This window comes from Oncorhynchus keta, chromosome 24, assembly GCF_023373465.1.
Source record: "Oncorhynchus keta strain PuntledgeMale-10-30-2019 chromosome 24, Oket_V2, whole genome shotgun sequence".
Taxonomy (NCBI): Eukaryota; Metazoa; Chordata; class Actinopteri; order Salmoniformes; family Salmonidae; genus Oncorhynchus; species Oncorhynchus keta.
In genome coordinates, this window is record NC_068444.1 from 17,336,028 (window position 1) to 17,356,234 (window position 20,207).

At 46.7% G+C, this 20,207-nt stretch overlaps 1 protein-coding gene and 2 long non-coding RNA genes across 8 annotated transcripts in view; all 3 read left to right on the forward strand.

Annotated features, from left to right (window-relative positions):
- Positions 1-2,980: 2,980 nt before the first annotated feature.
- The window catches only part of LOC118379829 (exportin-5-like), a 38,377-nt gene continuing 21,150 nt past the window's right edge, over positions 2,981-20,207 (forward strand). Inside the window, exons 1-17 of the mRNA XM_052477900.1 lie at positions 2,981-3,417; positions 4,043-4,164; positions 4,486-4,558; positions 4,795-4,932; positions 5,130-5,312; positions 5,406-5,432; positions 5,880-6,065; positions 8,037-8,113; positions 8,207-8,251; positions 8,391-8,475; positions 8,591-8,674; positions 11,560-11,685; positions 11,913-12,003; positions 12,161-12,289; positions 16,030-16,145; positions 16,379-16,534; positions 16,616-16,657. Of these exons, the coding sequence (XP_052333860.1) occupies positions 3,316-3,417; positions 4,043-4,164; positions 4,486-4,558; positions 4,795-4,932; positions 5,130-5,312; positions 5,406-5,432; positions 5,880-6,065; positions 8,037-8,113; positions 8,207-8,251; positions 8,391-8,475; positions 8,591-8,674; positions 11,560-11,685; positions 11,913-12,003; positions 12,161-12,289; positions 16,030-16,145; positions 16,379-16,534; positions 16,616-16,657 (1,782 nt within the window). The 5' untranslated portion in view covers positions 2,981-3,315. The remainder of the gene's footprint in view (positions 3,418-4,042; positions 4,165-4,485; positions 4,559-4,794; positions 4,933-5,129; positions 5,313-5,405; positions 5,433-5,879; positions 6,066-8,036; positions 8,114-8,206; positions 8,252-8,390; positions 8,476-8,590; positions 8,675-11,559; positions 11,686-11,912; positions 12,004-12,160; positions 12,290-16,029; positions 16,146-16,378; positions 16,535-16,615; positions 16,658-20,207) is intronic.
- On the forward strand, positions 8,838-11,337 carry LOC127911398 (uncharacterized). The gene is made up of 6 exons (XR_008078198.1): positions 8,838-8,854; positions 9,107-9,178; positions 10,305-10,376; positions 10,413-10,556; positions 10,980-11,123; positions 11,211-11,337. It is a non-coding gene; the product is annotated as an uncharacterized LOC127911398 (long non-coding RNA).
- On the forward strand, positions 12,348-13,891 carry LOC127911397 (uncharacterized). Of its 6 annotated transcripts, none has more exons than XR_008078195.1 (5): positions 12,348-12,787; positions 12,829-12,992; positions 13,072-13,112; positions 13,196-13,564; positions 13,605-13,891. It is a non-coding gene; the product is annotated as an uncharacterized LOC127911397 (long non-coding RNA). The 6 variants fall into 6 exon arrangements; XR_008078193.1 differs by lacking the exon at positions 13,072-13,112 and having other exon boundaries at positions 13,196-13,318; positions 13,360-13,564; XR_008078192.1 differs by lacking the exon at positions 13,072-13,112.

Consider the following 20,207-nt stretch of genomic DNA (forward strand, 5'->3'; position numbering starts at 1 on the left):
ATTGGCTGAAACTGGATTTGATTAGTGTATATCAGACTATATGTCGGGTTTGATGCAAAAATACTTGTTTACGGTTCTATTTTTGTTTGTAACTAACCACTTTATAATAGTAATAAGACACCTCAGGGTTTGTGGTATATGGCCAACATGCCACAGCCCATGCCACACCCGTCTGCATTTGATCAGACTGTGTATTTCAGACATTATACTATGGCTTTGTTGAATACTCCTTTCTGATTGGCTTGAAGGGCATTCTAAAGTGTGCATTATTTCCCTATAATGCACATTATATATTGCACGGTTGAATTCAATGGCTATATTTAATTTTTGACATGTTTTGTTTGAGCTGCGTTTGAAAGCAAAGTTTAATAGAAAACAGTATTGGTATTGTTAGGACTGGTGGTTTGGTCAGCTAAACTAGCAAGTCTGTTTGTTTGGTTACCACGGCAACTACTGTAGCTATCTAGTAAACTTGCTAGCTACTTCAGTGGATGTTGAACACATTTCTTCCGGCAAATGAACACATTTCTAGTGGCAAATGTGTTAAATTATAGACACTGTATAAAGGGGATAATCAACTCGACTCTATGCGTTCTTTGGAAAATAACGCAACTCCTTGGAAGGTCAAACACGCCTTCTATGTCGTTCATTATTTTCCATAGGATGCATAGTTCCGAGTTGATTATCACTCACATACATGACCAGTCAAACGTTTGGACACACCTACTCATTCAAGTTGTAGAATAATAGTGAAACATCAAAACTATGAAACACATGGAATCATGTAGTAACCAAAAAAGTGTTAAACAAATCTAAATATATTTTAGATTCTTCAAAGTAGCCACCCTTTGCCATGATGACAGCTTTGCACACTCTTGGCAATCTCTCAACCAGCTTAATGAGGAATGTTTATTTTCAAAAGTATCGAACGGAGTTCCCACATATGCTGAGCACTTGTTGGCTGCTTTTCTTTCAATCTGCGGTCCTACTCTGATTACTCTGATTATGGAGCCCAGGTCATCTGATTGCCGCACTCCATCACTCTCCTTCTTGGTCAAATTGCCCTTATTTAGCCTGGATGTGTGTGTTGCATCATTGTTCTGTTGAAATACAAATGATAGTCCCATTAAGCGCAAACCAGATGGGATGGCGTATCGCTGCAGAATGCTGTGGTAGCCATACTGGTTAAGTTTGCCTTGAATTGTAATTAAATCACAGACAGTGTCACCAGTAAAGCACCCCCAAACCATCACACCTTCTCCTCCATGCTTCACAGTGGGAATCATATATGCGGACGTCATCCATTCACCTACTCTGTGTCTCACGGCGGTTGGACTTATCAGACCAAATGACAGATATCCACCAGTTGAATGTCCATTGCTTGTGTTTCTTGGCCTAAGCAAGTCTCTTCTTATTATTGATGTCCTTTAGTAGTGGTTTCTTTGCCACAATTTGACCATGAACGCTTCACTCAATAATACAGCTCCTGGTCCCACCAACTTCCTGGATGTCTTCTGACCCCCAGCTTTCTGATCTCATCATAGACAAAGATTAGAATTCCGTATGGAACAATTGACGTTGAGATGTGTCTGTTATTTGAACTCTGTGAAGCATCTATTTGGGCTGCAATCTGAGGTGCAGTTAGCTCTAATAAATGTATCCTCTGCAGCAGAGGTAACTCTGGGTCTTCCTTTCATGTGAGCCAGTTTCATCATCACTTTTATAGGTTCTTGAAATTTTCCAGATTGATTGACCTTCATGTCTAAAAGTATCGATGGACTGTCATTTCTCTTTGCTTGTTTGATCTGTTCTTGCCATCATATGGACTTAGCCCTATTTGGTAAAAGACCATCTTCTGTATACCAAATATATCTTGTCACAACACAACTGATTGTCTCAAACACATTAAGAAGGAAAGAAATTCCACAAATTAACTTTTAACAATGCACACCTGCTAATTTACCTGCATTCCAGGTGACTACTTCACGAAGCTGGTTGAGAGAATTCCAAGTGTGTGCAAAGCTGTCATAAAGTCAAAGGGTGGCTACTTTGAAGAATATAAAATATAAAATATATTTTCATTTGTTTTACACTTTTGGTTACTACATGATTCCATGTGTTATTTCTTAGTTTTAATATCGTCACTATTATTCTACAATGTATTAAATAGTAAAAATAAAGAATAACTCTTGAATGAGTAGGTGTGTCGACTTTTGACTGGTACTGTATACGACGGGTATGATGCAAAAATACTTGTTTACTATTCTATTTCAGTGTTTCCCAAACTAGGGGTCTGACTTGAAGAGAAACTCACAAGAGAAACTCTTGAGAGACAAAAAAATCTGCTTTACCATGGTTACGATATGCGGTTGTGACATGTGACCCTAACTTTTGAATGCAATAACATCATAATTGAAAGCAATGCTGATATTTTCTACACAGATGAGTTTTTCTACACATGCGCAATTATTGCCTGAGGACCTTTCGGATGCATTTTGGTCACTTCAAACTACACTTCCATCAGATTGAAATACTTTGAAAGTACTGTCAGACTGATTTGTAATAGACTTGTCAGGAACCCAAATAAAAACGAAACATTGGCTGTTTTTTTACATGGTGGGGTCATGAAACATTTTGGGGTCATGTATCAAAAAAGTTTGGGAACTCCTGGTTGAAATATAATACACATACTAAGAGCAGTTGTACATGGCAGTTTAAAATAACTGAATGGTGTAGGCCTATATAGCCTGACGTGGTGTGGAAGATCAAATGAAACAAACAGTCAATTACTTTTTAAAACTTTTTTTTAAAACTGTAGTTTATTTAGTAAATATTTTCTTAGTTCTAGTTCTTGAACTGCATTGTTGGTTAAGAGCTTGTAAGTAAGCATTTCACCTGTTAAATTCAGCACGTGACAAATAAAATGTGATTTGATACCTGTGCCTCTGCCAGATTAAGGAAGGAAGGCTGGCAGGAATGGAGGCTGGCCTAAAAGTCACAATTCAAAATACCAAATTAAGGCATTGTCTTGGTGCTGACACAATTATTTCAATGAAATTAAGTATTTGCATGTGTATGTTTCATCACACGTAGTGACAATTATCACTCTGTGCTCTGGAATCCAACCTTGAACCGAGAAAACTACAAGTCCCAAAATTCCACACCTATTTTGTGGAACGTTCATGCGCAGCACGTTGTGCATGTGGACATGCTGTGAATTATTGAAGCGCGTTCAGTTGACCCATTCTGCAGGTGTTTTGCAAAGTGAAGTACCGTTAGCATTTATCTCACTTTCTGAAGACGCTACTCAAAGTCATGGGTGAACCAGTGTCTGAAATGTGTGATCACCTCATCAAAGCTGTTAACGTGATGATGGACGCGGAATCTAGTCAAATATATCGTCTGGAGGCCCTAAAGGTATCTCGATGGCTAGATGCTAGTTAGCTAACGTTAGCCAGTAAGGCGCCAGCTAGCTAGCTAGCTTTCCCAGATGTGATGTAATTACTTGAATGAGGATGGGCTGTGTTACATAAATACATAGCTAGCTAGTTATGACTTAGCATTATAGACGTCGTTCGTGGCATTTTTACCATGTTTATTGCATGGATTAATCAATGGGCGTAGCTTGCTAATCATTTAGCTAACTAGCTAGCTAACGTCAGATGGCTAACATGCCATTCCCATCACGTTGCAAGTTGCAGATTTCATTCATTGCACACCGGTAGCAACCTAGATATCTGTGCAGAACCATTACTGATGCCTGAGGCACTCAAACTGAATGCATGATCACCTATGCCCAGAATTTAGCCTAGATATATTGATTGCGTTGAATATACTTGAGTTATTCAGTGTTTTGATTGCTACTGTAGCTGCTGGCAATCTTTGACTCCTCCTGAGGCACTTCTTTGTAAGGCTCCATACATTATACTGATAACTATGACTGATAAAATCAATGTGAATGAGTTTGTTCTAGCTGACTACCGCAAGGTAGCTAATTGAGTGAGTGCATTAACTTGTCCATCGTGTCTCTCTTTCTCTTCAGTTTTGTGAGGAATTCAAAGAGAAGTGTCCATTCTGTGTTCCATGTGGGCTAAAGTTAGCAGATAAAGCCCAAACAGCAGTGGTGAGGCACTTTGGTCTACAGATACTGGAGCACGTCATCAAGTGAGTTCATGAGTATATTTGTCATTATGATTCAGTTCTGCACATTTACATTTTAGTCATTTAGGAGACACTCTTAACCCTCATTGCTCCTGTAAGTCGCTCTGGATAAGTGCCTTGCTCAAGGGCACATCAACATATTCTTTTTCTAGTCAGCTCAGGGATTTGAACCAGCGCCCTTTCGGTTACTGGCCCAATGCCCTTAACCGCTAGACTACCAGCCACTCCATCATTGTCATCAAGATATTCCCCTACACATGTGGCCTGGACACGTGCTGCCAATGTGTTCCCCAAAAACCTTGTTTTTCTTCATGTTGAGAACAGGTTCAGATGGAACAACATGCCACAGCAGGAGAAAGTCCAGCTGAAGAACTGTGCCATGGGGCTGTTGTCATCTGTAAGTCTGTCTGGGTGATAAACACCCAATTTCTCTATTTTTCTAGAAAAGGTATGTGGCAGACAAGATGATGAAGGGAATTAATGGTGGTCTGTCCACAGAACAGCAAATATAGTAAAAAAAATAAAAAAGTTGAAATAAACCAACAAATTCCGCATTGTTGCGTGATCTGTGTACATGAATTAATATGCTGACACTAGTCCGTTCCCTGACTGGCACACTGCCTCGCTCTGCAGGGCACATATCCTATCCTGGAGGAGGAGAGTCACATCAAGGACGTTCTCGCACGGATCATAGTGGAGATGATCAAGAGAGAATGGCCTCAGCACTGGCCTGACATGCTCAAGGAGATGGAGACACTGACCAGCATAGGGGTGAGTCAGCACTTTCCATTTTAGTGTTTCCCCTAGGTTGTTATGTTGGCGGAGTGCCAAGCCCCCCCCGAGACAACTTTTAGGGCTCAAAACATCAATGAATTCAATTGGAAAGTACATTCCAGTATACAAATTAAGTTGTTGTGATCAGGATAATGTCAACTCCCTCTCCCTCCCTCATTCCTTCCTGCCCCCAGGAGGCCCAGACAGAGCTGGTGATGATGATCCTGCTGCGGCTGGCGGAGGACGTGATCACCTTCCAGACGCTGCCCGCCCAGCGCCGCAGGGACATCCAGCAGACCCTCACCCAGAACATGGAGAGCATCTTTAGCTTCCTGCTCACCATCCTGCAGCACCACGTTGACGAGTACCGCAAACTGGTAAACAGTCTGTCTGTCTCATGGTGTAGATTATTTTGCGGCAGTATTTTTCACCTTTTACTGATATGTTCTACCTTTTTGTATCTCTTCCAGAAAAAAATACCAGGCCAAGAATTGCAGGTAGGAAGGAGTGTTTTAGATGCACTACAATATATATTCTAATGTATTATATTTACAGTTAGACACCCAGCTAAAGAGACTTCTCTGTTCTACCCCCTCTCTCCCATCTCTCCCCTCCCTACTCCTTCCTCTTCCCTCTCTCTGTTCTGCCCCCTCTCTCCCATCTCTCCCCTCCCTACTCCTTCCTCTTCCCTCTCTCTGTGCTGCCCCCTCTCTCCCATCTCTCCCCTCCCTACTCCTTCCTCTTCCCTCTCTCTGTTCTGCCCCCTCTCTCCCATCTCTCCCCTCCCTACTCCTTCCTCTTCCCTCTCTCTGTTCTGCCCCCTCTCTCCCATCTCTCCCCTCCCTACTCCTTCCTCTTCCCTCTCTCTGTTCTGCCCCCTCTCTCCCATCTCTCCCCTCCCTACTCCTTCCTCTTCCCTCCCTCTGTTTCCTGCCCCCGGTTAGGCCAAGGCCCACTGTCGTGTAGGTGTGGCTGCTCTGAGCACCCTGGCAGGCTACATAGACTGGGTGGCCCTGGCCCACCTCACCAATGACAACTGTCGCCTGCTGGAGATGCTATGTCTGCTGCTCAGTGAGACAGAGCTGCAGCTGGAGGCTGCCGAGTGCCTGCTCATCGCCATCAGCCGCAAGGTTACTACACATTACTAGACACTCCCCTTACAGCAGACAGGGTTTGTAAGGACCTGACAGGGCCCTTTATGTCCAGACACTCCCCTTACTGCAGGCACACCCCTTTCTAGGACAGGACCAGGTTTAACCGTTGTAGGCCGTCAAGGTAAATACGAATTTGTTCTTAAATGACTTGCCTAGTTAAATAAAATAAAAAAATAAAATATATATATATTTATATTTGTTGGAATGTGAAATGGAGGTCTACAGCTACTGAATGGCCAGTACTAGTCAGGTACGTCATAGGGCTGTGAAAACTGCTGTGTCATCTTAACGTCTTAAAGACAGTACTGTGCACCAGTCTTCATCGACCTGGCCAAGGCTTCCCACTCTGTCAATCACCGCATTCTTATCGGCAGACTCAACAGCCTTGGTTTCTCAAATGACTGCCTCGCTTGTTTCACCAACTACTAAGCTGATACAGTTCAGTGTGTCAAATCGGAGGGCCTATTGTCCGGACCTATGGGGTTACCACAGGGTTCAATTCTCGGGCTGACTCTTCTCTGTATATATCAATGATGTCACTCTTGCTGCAGGTGATTCTTTGATCCACCTCTACACAGACGACACCATTCTGTATACATCTGGCCCTTCTTTGGACACTGTTAACAAACCTCCAAACTAGATTCAACACTATACAACACTCCTTCCGTGGCCTCCAACTGCTCTTAAACGCTAGTAAAACCAAATGCATGCTTTTCAACCGTTCGCTGCCCGCACCCGCCCACCCAGCATCACTACTCTAGACGGTTCTGACTCAGAATATGTGGACAACTACAAATACCTAGGTGTCTGGCTAGACTGTAAACTCATATTAAATCTAGAATCGGCTTCCTATTTCGCAACAAAGCCTCCTTCACTCATGCTGCCAAACATACCCTCTTAAAACTGACCATCCTACCGATCCTCGACTTCGGCGATGTCATTTACAAAATAGTCTCCAACCCTCTACTCAGCAAATTGGATGTAGTCTATCACAGTGCCATCCGTTTTGTCACCAAAGCCCCATATACCACCCACCACTGCGACCTGTATGCTCTAGTCGGCTGGCCCTCGCTTCATATTCATCACCAGACCCACTGGCTCCAGGTCATCTACAAGTCCATGCTAGGTAAAGCTCTGCCTTATCTCCGCTCACTGGTCATGATAACAACACCCACCCGTAGCACGCGCTCCAGCAGGTGTATCTCACTGATCATCCCCAAAGCAAACACCTCCTTTGGCTGCCGTTTCTTCCAGTTCTCTGCTGCCAATGACTGGAACGAATTGCAAAAATCACTTAAGCTGGAGACTTATATTTCCCTCACTAACTTTAAACATCAGCTATCAGAGCAGCTAACCAATTGTTGCAGCTGTACATCGTCCATCTGTAAATAGCCCATCCAATCTACCTACCTCATCCCCATATTGTTTTTGTTTATTTACTTCTCTTTTGCACACCAGTATTTCTACTTGCACATCATCATCTGCACATTTGTCACTCCAGTGTTAATCTGCTAAATTGTAATTACTTCGCTACTATGGCCTATTTATTGCCTTACCTCCTCACGCCATTTGCACACACTGTATATAGACTATTTTTTTCTATTGTGTTATTGACTGTACACTTGTTTATCCCATGTAACTCTGTGTTGTTGTTTTTGTCGCACTGCTTTGCTTTATCCGGGCCAGGTCACAGTTGTAAATGACAACTTGTTCTCAACTGGCCTACCTGGTTAAATAAAGGTGTTCTCAACTGGCCTACCTGGTTAAATAAAGGTGTTCTCAACTGGCCTACCTGGTTAAATAAAGGTGTTCTCAACTGGCCTACCTGGTTAAATAAAGGTGTTCTCAACTGGCCTACCTGGTTAAATAAAGGTGTTCTCAACTGGCCTACCTGGTTAAATAAAGGTGAAATAAAAATACAAATAAATGTGCCTGGTGTGTCCACAGGGGAAGCTGGATGACAGGAAACCGCTCATGGTGCTGTTTGATGATGTCGCCATGCACTACATCCTGTCTGCAGCACAGTGAGTACCATTCCCCTCATCAGCCTTAAGGCTTTACACAGAAGCGTTTCTAGCTCGTTCAGGCATCTCATTCTCATTGGTTTGTGGCTACAGGTCTGCAGATGGAGCAGCAACATACAACACATCCTCTCCGACACAGTGAGTAGCCTACACATGTTGGTGTTCCACGTCAGCTCCTGCCCAGCAGTCTTATGTTTTTTTGCTCTAGAACACGGTTCATATTAAGCATTAGCATTGGAGCTCATACGGCCTGTTATTCCCCCCCCCCTTCCCCCAGGCCAGTGGTGGAGAGACACTACATCTTCCTGAAGAGGCTTTGTCAGGTCCTGTGTTCCCTTGGCAGCCAACTCTGCTTCTTAGTGGTGAGTTTGTCTGCACTGTCTTTGATTACGATCATATATTTACTATATTGTTTTATGTATTTTCTTTATAGTACTTGATGGTTCTGTCCTTTTGTCTTATGTGTTTCTAATGCAGGGTTCAGGTGTGGAGGTAGATGTACCTGCAAACCTCAGCAAGTACACAGAAGCATTCCTGGCCTTCACCACTCACCCAAGCCAGGTGAGTTACCTGCTGTCTCAGTAAAGTACCAGCCAGGTGAGTTACCTGCTGTCACAGTAAAGTACCAGCCAGGTGAGTTACCTGCTGTCTCAGTAAAGTACCAGCCAGGTGAGTTACCTGCTGTCACAGTAAAGTACCAGCCAGGTGAGTTACCTGCTGTCTCAGTAAAGTACCAGCCAGGTGAGTTACCTGCTGTCACAGTAAAGTACCAGCCAGGTGAGTTACCTGCTGTCACAGTAAAGTACCAGCCAGGTGAGTTACCTGCTGTCACAGTAAAGTACCAGCCAGGTGAGTTACCTGCTGTCACAGTAAAGTACCAGCCAGGTGAGTTACCTGCTGTCACAGTAAAGTACCAGCCAGGTGAGTTACCTGCTGTCTCAGTAAAGTACCAGCCAGGTGAGTTACCTGCTGTCACAGTAAAGTACCAGCCAGGTGAGTTACCTGCTGTCTCAGTAAAGTACCAGCCAGGTGAGTTACCTGCTGTCTCAGTAAAGTACCAGCCAGGTGAGTTACCTGCTGTCACAGTAAAGTACCAGCCAGGTGAGTTACCTGCTGTCTCAGTAAAGTACCAGCCAGGTGAGTTACCTGCTGTCACAGTAAAGTACCAGCCAGGTGAGTTACCTGCTGTCACAGTAAAGTACCAGCCAGGTGAGTTAGCCAGGTGAGGTGCTGTCACAGTAAAGTACCAGCCAGGTGAGTTACCTGCTGTCACAGTAAAGTACCAGCCAGGTGAGTTACCTGCTGTCTCAGTAAAGTACCAGCCAGGTGAGTTACCTGCTGTCACAGTAAAGTCAGTAAAGTACCAGCCAGGTGAGTTACCTGCTGTCACAGTAAAGTACCAGCCAGGTGAGTTACCTGCTGTCACAGTAAAGTACCAGCCAGGTGAGTTACCTGCTGTCACAGTAAAGTACCAGCCAGGTGAGTTACCTGCTGTCACAGTAAAGTACCAGCCAGGTGAGTTACCTGCTGTCTCAGTAAAGTACCAGCCAGGTGAGTTACCTGCTGTCACAGTAAAGTACCAGCCAGGTGAGTTACCTGCTGTCACAGTAAAGTACCAGCCAGGTGAGTTACCTGCTGTCACAGTAAAGTACCAGCCAGGTGAGTTACCTGCTGTCACAGTAAAGTACCAGCCAGGTGAGTTACCTGCTGTCACAGTAAAGTACCAGCCAGGTGAGTTACCTGCTGTCACAGTAAAGTACCAGCCAGGTGAGTTACCTGCTGTCACAGTAAAGTACCAGCCAGGTGAGTTACCTGCTGTCACAGTAAAGTACCAGCCAGGTGAGTTACCTGCTGTCACAGTAAAGTACCAGCCAGGTGAGTTACCTGCTGTCACAGTAAAGTACCAGCCAGGTGAGTTACCTGCTGTCACAGTAAAGTACCAGCCAGGTGAGTTACCTGCTGTCACAGTAAAGTACCAGCCAGGTGAGTTACCTGCTGTCACAGTAAAGTACCAGCCAGGTGAGTTACCTGCTGTCACAGTGCTGAGTTCTGTCACAGTAAAGTACCAGCCAAAGTACCACCCAGGTGAGTTACCTGCTGTCACAGTAAAGTACCAGCCAGGTGAGTTACCTGCTGTCACAGTAAAGTACCAGCCAGGTGAGTTACCCTGTCACACTAAAGTTCCAGCCAGGTGAGTTACCTGCTGTCTCAGTAAAGTACCAGCCAGGTGAGTTACCTGCTGTCTCAGTAAAGTACCAGCCAGGTGAGTTACCTGCTGTCACAGTAAAGTACCAGCCAGGTGAGTTACCTGCTGTCACAGTAAAGTACCAGCCAGGTGAGTTACCTGCTGTCTCAGTAAAGTACCAGCCAGGTGAGTTACCTGCTGTCTCAGTAAAGTACCAGCCAGGTGAGTTACCTGCTGTCACAGTAAAGTACCAGCCAGGTGAGTTACCTGCTGTCACAGTAAAGTACCAGCCAGGTGAGTTACCTGCTGTCACAGTAAAGTACCAGCCAGGTGAGTTACCTGCTGTCACAGTAAAGTACCAGCCAGGTGAGTTACCTGCTGTCACAGTAAAGTACCAGCCAGGTGAGTTACCTGCTGTCACAGTAAAGTACCAGCCAGGTGAGTTACCTGCTGTCACAGTAAAGTACCAGCCAGGTGAGTTACCTGCTGTCTCAGTAAAGTACCAGCCAGGTGAGTTACCTGCTGTCACAGTAAAGTACCAGCCAGGTGAGTTACCTGCTGTCTCAGTAAAGTACCAGCCAGGTGAGTTACCTGCTGTCACAGTAAAGTACCAGCCAGGTGAGTTACCTGCTGTCTCAGTAAAGTACCAGCCAGGTGCTGTCACAGTAAAGTACCAGCCAGGTGAGTTACCTGCTGTCACAGTAAAGTACCAGCCAGGTGAGTTACCTGCTGTCTCAGTAAAGTACCAGCCAGGTGAGTTACCTGCTGTCTCAGTAAAGTACCAGCCAGGTGAGTTACCTGCTGTCACAGTAAAGTACCAGCCAGGTGAGTTACCTGCTGTCACAGTGAGTTACCTGCTGTCAAAGTACCAGCCAGGTGAGTTACCTGCTGTCTCAGTAAAGTACCAGCCAGGTGAGTTACCTGCTGTCACAGTAAAGTACCAGCCAGGTGAGTTACCTGCTGTCACAGTAAAGTACCAGCCAGGTGAGTTACCTGCTGTCACAGTAAAGTACCAGCCAGGTGAGTTACCTGCTGTCACAGTAAAGTACCAGCCAGGTGAGTTACCTGCTGTCACAGTAAAGTACCAGCCACAGGCTCTTGATTCAAATCCATACAGCTAGTTAATACTACTGTTTCTCCATATCTCCCTTTGTCGTTTCTGGGCCTGGAGCGCTGAACGGTGACAGGGTTCTTCTTTCATTTCTTCATCTGTTCTGATAATCTATTCTTCTCTGAACTGAAGTATGCATTTCCCCACCAGTTCCTAAGATCTTCCACCCAGATCACATGGGGAACCCTGTTCAGACATGAGATTCTCTCCAAGGATCCTGTCATCATCCAGATGATGATCAAGTACTTCAGAGCCACCATGACCAACCTAGTCAAGGTGAGACGGGCTACAACTCCAACATTTTGTGCAGGTGAACATTAAAGTATCAAAATGTTCATTAGAAAAATTAGCAAGTAACGGACTCAGTGAGTTACACACAAACTATGATAAATAATGACAACTACAACAAAATGTTGAGCTTCTCCACTATTTCTATTGTTTCTTTACTTGCTTTGGGAAGGTTCTTTAATTGTCTGACTTTGTTCTCGTGCTCCTCCTGCTAGACTGGTTTCCCTTCCAGGAACGACAGTCCCAGCTGTGAGTACTCCCGTCATGACTTCGACAGTGATGAAGACTTCAACTCCTTCTTCAACTGTAAGCAATGTGACCCCTATTTTAATTGAATAACTTTGATTTATGCAATCTTAGCAAATACATAAATAATATGATGTATTATCAAAGAATGTTCTGTCCAGTTTGTTGGTACTGATCACGACCCTGGTGCTTGTGTCTGTGTTCTGATGTGTTCCAGCGTTCCGAGCGCAGCAGGGGGAGGCGGTCCGGAACGCCTGCCGTGTCGTTCCCTTGGAGGGCTTCCAGATTGCAGCAGAGTGGCTGCAGTATCAGATCAGTACACCCATTGACATCGGGACCACTGGGTGTAGGTCCTGCTTCTTGACTGTGGCTCACTGAAGATCTGGGAAGGGGGGGTCGTGTGTGTGTGTGTGTGTGTGATGACAAATGTGTCAGTATGAAACAGTGTCTTGGGGGAATGTGGGATTAACATGCTGCCAGCCACAGTAGTCAGACTACCACAAGAGTAGGTCTAGGGTTCACAACTGGAGAGGCTGTGGACTCGGGCCATTAGTACGTATCTAGGTCATCTGAGCTGACTGCTCAAATCAAGATTTAACCTGTATCAAGAGGAAGTAGAGAGTTGAGGTTCTTATAAAGGAAATGCTTCTTTATATGGATGATATGAATTCTCACTCTAGGTCACCCGTAACACACGCATATAGATGAATTCTCACTCTAGGTCACCCGTAACACACGCATATAGATGAATTCTCACTCTAGGTCACCCGTAACACACGCATATAGATGAATTCTCACTCTAGGTCACCCGTAACACACGCATATAGATGAATTCTCACTCTAGGTCACCCGTAACACACGCATATAGATTAATTCTCACTCTAGGTCACCCGTAACACACGCATATAGATGAATTCTCACTCTAGGTCACCCGTAACACACGCATATAGATGAATTCTCACTCTAGGTCACCCGTAACACACGCATATAGATGAATTCTCACTCTAGGTCACCCGTAACACACGCATATAGATGAATTCTCACTCTAGGTCACCCGTAACACACGCATATAGATTAATTTTCACTCTAGGTCACCGTAACACACGCATATAGATGAATTCTCACTAGGTCACCCGTAACACACGCATATAGATGAATTCTCACTCTAGGTCACCCGTAACACACGCATATAGATTAATTTCTCACTCTAGGTCACCCGTAACACACGCATATAGATTAATTTTCACTCTAGGTCACCCGTAACACACGCATATAGATGAATTCTCACTCTAGGTCACCCGTAACACACGCATATAGATGAATTCTCACTCTAGGTCACCCGTAACACACGCATATAGATGAATTCTCACTCTAGGTCACCTGTAACACACGCATATAGATGAATTCTCACTCTAGGTCACCCGTAACACACGCATATAGATGAATTCTCACTCTAGGTCACCCGTAACACACGCATATAGATGAATTCTCACTCTAGGTCACCCGTAACACACGCATATAGATGAATTCTCACTCTAGGTCACCCGTAACACACGCATATAGATGAATTCTCACTCTAGGTCACCCGTAACACACGCATATAGATGAATTCTCACTCTAGGTCACCGTAACACACGCATATAGATGAATTCTCACTCTAGGTCACCCGTAACACACGCATATAGATGAATTCTCACTCTAGGTCACCCGTAACACACGCATATAGATTAATTCTCGTAACAACTCTATGAAAGAGATTGATACTGGTGGTGCCTGTTAACTAATTAGATAATTAGCATTATTAACTAACTATAGACTTTGTCTCTTGTCTTCTCACCTTTTTCCCTCCCTCCTGTCTTTCTCTCCCTCTTCTCTCTCTCCTCCCTCTCTCTGTCTTCTCTCTTCCTCCTCCCTCTGTCTTCTCTCTTCCTCCTCCCTCTGTCTTCTCTCTTCCTCCTCCCTCTGTCTTCTCTCTTCCTCCCCCCTCTGTCTTCTCTCTTCCTCCTCCCTCTCTCTGTCTTCTCTTCCTCCTCCCTCTCTGTCTTCTCTTCTTCCTCCCTCCCTCTGTCTTCTCTTCCTCCTCCCTCTCTCTGTCTTCTCTTCCTCCTCCCTCCCTCTGTCTTCTCTTCCTCCTCCCTCTCTCTTCTTTCCCCTCCTCTTCTCTTTCTCTTCCTCCCTCCCCCTCTGTCTTTCTCCCCTCCCTCCCTCCCTCCCTCCCTCCCTCTGTCTTTCTCCCTCCCTCCTCCCTCCCCCTCCCTCCCTCCTCCCTCCCCCTTTCCCTCCCTCCCTCCCTCCTCTGTCCTCCCTCCCTCCCCCTCCCTCCCTCCCTCCCTCTTTCCTCCCTCCCTCCTCCCTCCCTCTGTCTTTCTCCTCCCTCCCTCCTCCCTCCCTCTGTCTTTCTCTCTCCCTCCTCCCTCCCTCTGTCTTTTCTCTCTCCCTCCCTCCTCCCTCCCTCTGTCTTTCTCTCTCCCTCCCTCCCTCTGTCTTTCTCTCTCCCTCCCTCCCTCTGTCTTTTCTCTCCCTCCCCTCCCTCTGTCTTTCTCCTCCCTCCCTCCCTCTGTCTTTCTTCTCCCTCCCCTCCCTCTGTCCCTCCCCCTCTGTCTTTTCTCCCTCCCTCCCTCTGTCCCTCTCTCCCTCCCTCCTCCTTCCCTCTGTCTTTCTCTCTCCCTCCCTCCTCCCTCCCTCTGTCTCTCTCTCCCTCCCTCCCCTCCCTCTCCCTCCCTCCCTCCCCTCCTCCCTCCCTCTGTCTTCTCTCTCCCTCCCTCCCTCTGTCTCCCTCCTCCTCTCTCCCTCTGTCTTTCTCTCTCCCTCCCTCTGTCTCTCCCTCCCTCCCCTCCCTCTGTCTTTCTCTCTCCCTCCCTCCCTCCCTCTGTCTTTCTCTCTCCCTCCCTCCTCCCTCCCTCTGTCTTTCTCTCCCTCCCCCTCCCTCCCTGTCCCTCCCTCCCTCCCTCTGTCTTTCTCTCTCCCTCCCTCCCCCTCTGTCTTTTCTCTCTCCCTCCCTCTGTCTTTCTCTCTCCCTCCCTCTGTCTTTCTCTCTCCCTCCCTCCCTCTGTCTTTCTCTCTCCCTCCCTCTTTCTCTCCTCCCTCCCTCTGTCTTCTGTCTCTCTCCCTCCCTCCCTCTGTCCCTCCCTCCCTCTGTCTCTCTCCCTCCCTCTGTCTTTCTCTCTCCCTCCCTCCCCTCTGTCTTTTCTCTCCCTCCCTCCCTCCCTCTGTCTTTTTCTCCCTCCCTCCCTCCCTCTGTCTTTCTCCCTCCCTCCCTCCCTCCCTCTGTCTTTCTCCTCCCTCCTCCCTCCCTCTGTCCTCCCTCCCTCCCTCTGTCTTTCTCTCCCTCCCTCCTCCCTCCCTCCTCTCCTCCCTCCCTCCCTCCCTCTCTGTCTTTCTCTCTCCCTCCCTCCCTCCCTCCCTCCCTCCCTCCCTCCCTCCCTCCCTCCCTCCCTCCCTCCCTCCCTCCCCCTCCCTCCCTCCCTCCCTCCCTCCCTCCCTCCCTCCCTCCCTCCCTCCTCCCTCCCCCTCCCTCCCTCCCTCCCTCCCTCCCTCCCTCCCTCCCTCCCTCCTCCTTCCCTCTGTCTCTGTCTTTCTCCTCCCTCCCTCCCTCCCTCCCTCCCTCCCTCCCTCCCTCCCTCCCTCCCTCCCTCCCTCCCTCCCTCCCTCCCTCCCTCCCTCTTTCTCTCTCCCTCCCTCCCTCCCTCTGTCTTTCTCTCTCCCTCCCTCCCTCCTTTCCTCTCCCTCTGTCTTTCTCTCTCCCTCCCTCCCTCCCTCCTCCTTCCCTCTGTCTTTCTCTCTCCCTCCCTCCTCCTTCCCTCTGTCTTTCTCCCTCCCTCCCTCCTCCTTCCCTCTGTCTTTCTCTCTCCCTCCCTCCTCCTTCCCTCTGTCTTTTCCTCCCTCCTCTCCTCCCTCCTCCTTCCCTCTGTCTTTTCTCCCTCCCTCCCTCCCTCCTCCTTCCCTCTGTCTGTCTCCCTCCCTCCCTCCTCCCTCCCTCCCTCCCTCCCCTCCCTCCCTCCCTCCCCTCCCCTCCCTCCCTCCCTCCCTCCCTCCCTCCCTCCCTCCCTCCCTCCCTCTGTCTTCTCTCTTCTTCCTCCTTTCCAGCTAAGATGGCAGAGGGGCTGTGCTCTATCCTGTCTCCGTCAGCGGTCCAGTGGGATGCTATGACCTTCTTCACAGAGAGTGTTGTGGGACAGATCTTCAAGAACGTGGAGGTTGAGGTATGAGGAAGCTAAACACAGCCGAGAGTTAGAGGGGTAGAGAGGGTGATACTATCCAGAGATGGTCAAAGTGTGAACGCCACCAGTCGGGTTCCCTAGATGGCAACAGCTACTACTTGTAGGTACCATTGATTTCTTCCCCATGGCTGAATAACATAAACAAGTGTTATGAATGTAATGAAAGGAAATGATGACGAACCCCTAACTCTGGTGTTTCTCTGCCCTTTCTGTAGAAGTTGCCAGTAGATCAGGGCATTGAGCTGCTACAGGCAGTGTTGAACTACAACACCCAAGACCCTCTCATCCTGTCCTGTGTCCTCACCAATCTCTCCTCCCTCTTCCCCTTCGTCACACACCGACCTCACTTCCTGCCTCAGGTCCTCTACAAGGTGAACACCCAAACGTGTACACACCAATCTATAATCTCTCCGTCTTCATGTGGTGGTGTTAAACTGTTCTTTCTTTTCCAGCTGTTTGCCTCCATCACATTTGAGGTGGTAGAGGAGAGCAAGGTGAGCCGTCTTAAATATTCTCAGGAGGGATGACAGATGTGTTCTTTGGGATTGTATAAAAATAATAGGTATCTGGGGGCCAAGTTTTCGGTCCAATCTGTTAAGTTCATGTTTTAAGTCTCCCTATATTTCTGTTATTACGGGGCTATCACTCAGTCAAGAGTGCGCCTGCGCGGGAAGTCTTGTTGTTGATGGACCTGGAGTGGAATGGCTACCTTGTAGTGTGTTCATACAGTATAGTAAACTTAGTTAAACTGGAACCTTGTCATTGTGTCATTTCGAGTTAACATTGGTAGCAGAGGATGGCTAATAACTACAATGTGCCACCTCACTTCGACGAGAAGAGGTCGTACGAAAGTTGGAAAAATGAATCTGGACACGGGTTACTAACAAGGATGACAGTATGGGAACTTTGATCAGAGCACTGGATTCTGTGTTTCTTAAAGAGGAGAAAGACTGTGCCTACGAGGTGTATTCAAACTTTGACAGTGTTACGAGAGATATTTCGGATGCAATGACGGACTACATCATTGATTTCGAATAGAGGTACAATAGGATGTGCATGGACGACATGGTTCTCCTGGATGGACGACATGGTTCTCCTGGATGGACGACATGGTTCTCCTGGATGGACGACATGGTTCTCCTGGATGGACGACATGGTTCTCCTGGATGGACGACATGGTTCTCCTGGATGGACGACATGGTTCTCCTGGATGGACGACATGGTTCTCCTGGATGGACGACATGGTTCTCCTGGATGGTAGAGACATGGTTCTCCTGGATGGTAGAGACATGGTTCTCCTGGATGGTAGAGACATGGTTCTCCTGGATGGTAGAGACATGGTTCTCCTGGATGGTAGAGACATGGTTCTCCTGGATGGTAGAGACATGGTTCTCCTGGATGGTAGAGACATGGTTCTCCTGGATGGTAGAGACATGGTTCTCCTGGATGGTAGAGACATGGTTCTCCTGGATGGTAGAGACATGGTTCTCCTGGATGGTAGAGACATGGTTCTCCTGGATGGTAGAGACATGGTTCTCCTGGATGCAGTGTTATCTTTCAAGTTGTTAGATACTGCCTGTCTGCATGGACGACATGGTTCTCCTGGATGCAGTGTTATCTTTCAAGTTGTTAGATACTGCCTGTCTGCATGGACGACATGGTTCTCCTGGATGCAGTGTTATCTTTCAAGTTGTTAGATACTACCTGTCTGCATGGACGACATGGTTCTCCTGGATGCAGTGTTATCTTTCAAGTTGTTAGATACTACCTGTCTGCATGGACGACATGGTTCTCCTGGATGCAGTGTTATCTTTCAAGTTGTTAGATACTACCTGTCTGGATGGTGGAGACATGGTTCTCCTGGATGCAGTGTTATCTTTCAAGTTGTTAGATACTACCTGTCTGCATGGACGACATGGTTCTCCTGGATGCAGTGTTATCTTTCAAGTTGTTAGATACTACCTGTCTGCATGGACGACATGATTCTCCTGGATGCAGTGTTATCTTTCAAGTTGTTAGATACTGCCTGTCTGCATGGACGACATGGTTCTCCTGGATGCAGTGTTATCTTTCAAGTTGTTAGATACTGCCTGTCTGCATGGACGACATGGTTCTCCTGGATGCAGTGTTATCTTTCAAGTTGTTAGATACTACCTGTCTGGATGGACGACATGGTTCTCCTGGATGCAGTGTTATCTTTCAAGTTGTTAGATACTACCTGTCTGCATGGACGACATGGTTCTCCTGGATGCAGTGTTATCTTTCAAGTTGTTAGATACTACCTGTCTGCATGGACGACATGATTCTCCTGGATGCAGTGTTATCTTTCAAGTTGTTAGATACTGCCTGTCTGCATGGACGACATGGTTCTCCTGGATGCAGTGTTATCTTTCAAGTTGTTAGATACTGCCTGTCTGCATGGACGACATGATTCTCCTGGATTCAGTGTTATCTTTCAAGTTGTTAGATACTACCTGTCTGCATGGACGACATGGTTCTCCTGGATGCAGTGTTATCTTTCAAGTTGTTAGATACTGCCTGTCTGCATGGACGACATGGTTCTCCTGGATGCAGTGTTATCTTTCAAGTTGTTAGATACTACCTGTCTGCATGGACGACATGGTTCTCCTGGATGCAGTGTTATCTTTCAAGTTGTTAGATACTACCTGTCTGCATGGACGACATGGTTCTCCTGGATGCAGTGTTATCTTTCAAGTTGTTAGATACTGCCTGTCTGCATGGACGACATGATTCTCCTGGATGCAGTGTTATCTTTCAAGTTGTTAGATACTGCCTGTCTGCATGGACGACATGGTTCTCCTGGATGCAGTGTTATCTTTCAAGTTGTTAGATACTGCCTGTCTGCATGGACGACATGATTCTCCTGGATGCAGTGTTATCTTTCAAGTTGTTAGATACTACTGCCTGTCTGCATGGACTACCTGACATGGTTCTCCTGGATGCAGTGTTATCTTTCAAGTTGTTAGATACTACCTGTCTGCATGGACGACATGGTTCTCCTGGATGCAGTGTTATCTTTCAAGTTGTTAGATACTACCTGTCTGCATGGACGACATGGTTCTCCTGGATGCAGTGTTATCTTTCAAGTTGTTAGATACTACCTGTCTGCATGGACGACATGGTTCTCCTGGATGCAGTGTTATCTTTCAAGTTGTTAGATACTACCTGTCTGCATGGACGACATGGTTCTCCTGGATGCAGTGTTATCTTTCAAGTTGTTAGATACTACCTGTCTGCATGGACGACATGGTTCTCCTGGATGCAGTGTTATCTTTCAAGTTGTTAGATACTACCTGTCTGCATGGACGACATGGTTCTCCTGGATGCAGTGTTATCTTTCAAGTTGTTTGATACTGCCTGTCTGCATGGACGACATGGTTCTCCTGGATGCAGTGTTATCTTTCAAGTTGTTAGATACTACCTGTCTGCATGGACGACATGGTTCTCCTGGATGCAGTGTTATCTTTCAAGTTGTTAGATACTACCTGTCTGCATGGACGACATGGTTCTCCTGGATGCAGTGTTATCTTTCAAGTTGTTAGATACTACCTGTCTGCATGGACGACATGGTTCTCCTGGATGCAGTGTTATCTTTCAAGTTGTTAGATACTGCCTGTCTGCATGGACGACATGGTTCTCCTGGATGCAGTGTTATCTTTCAAGTTGTTAGATACTGCCTGTCTGCATGGACGACATGGTTCTCCTGGATGCAGTGTTATCTTTCAAGTTGTTAGATACTACCTGTCTGCATGGACGACATGGTTCTCCTGGATGCAGTGTTATCTTTCAAGTTGTTAGATACTACTGCCTGTCTGCATGGACGACATGGTTCTCCTGGATGCAGTGTTATCTTTCAAGTTGTTAGATACTACCTGTCTGCATGGACGACATGGTTCTCCTGGATGCAGTGTTATCTTTCAAGTTGTTAGATACTACCTGTCTGCATGGACGACATGGTTCTCCTGGATGCAGTGTTATCTTTCAAGTTGTTAGATACTACTGCCTGTCTGCATGGACGACATG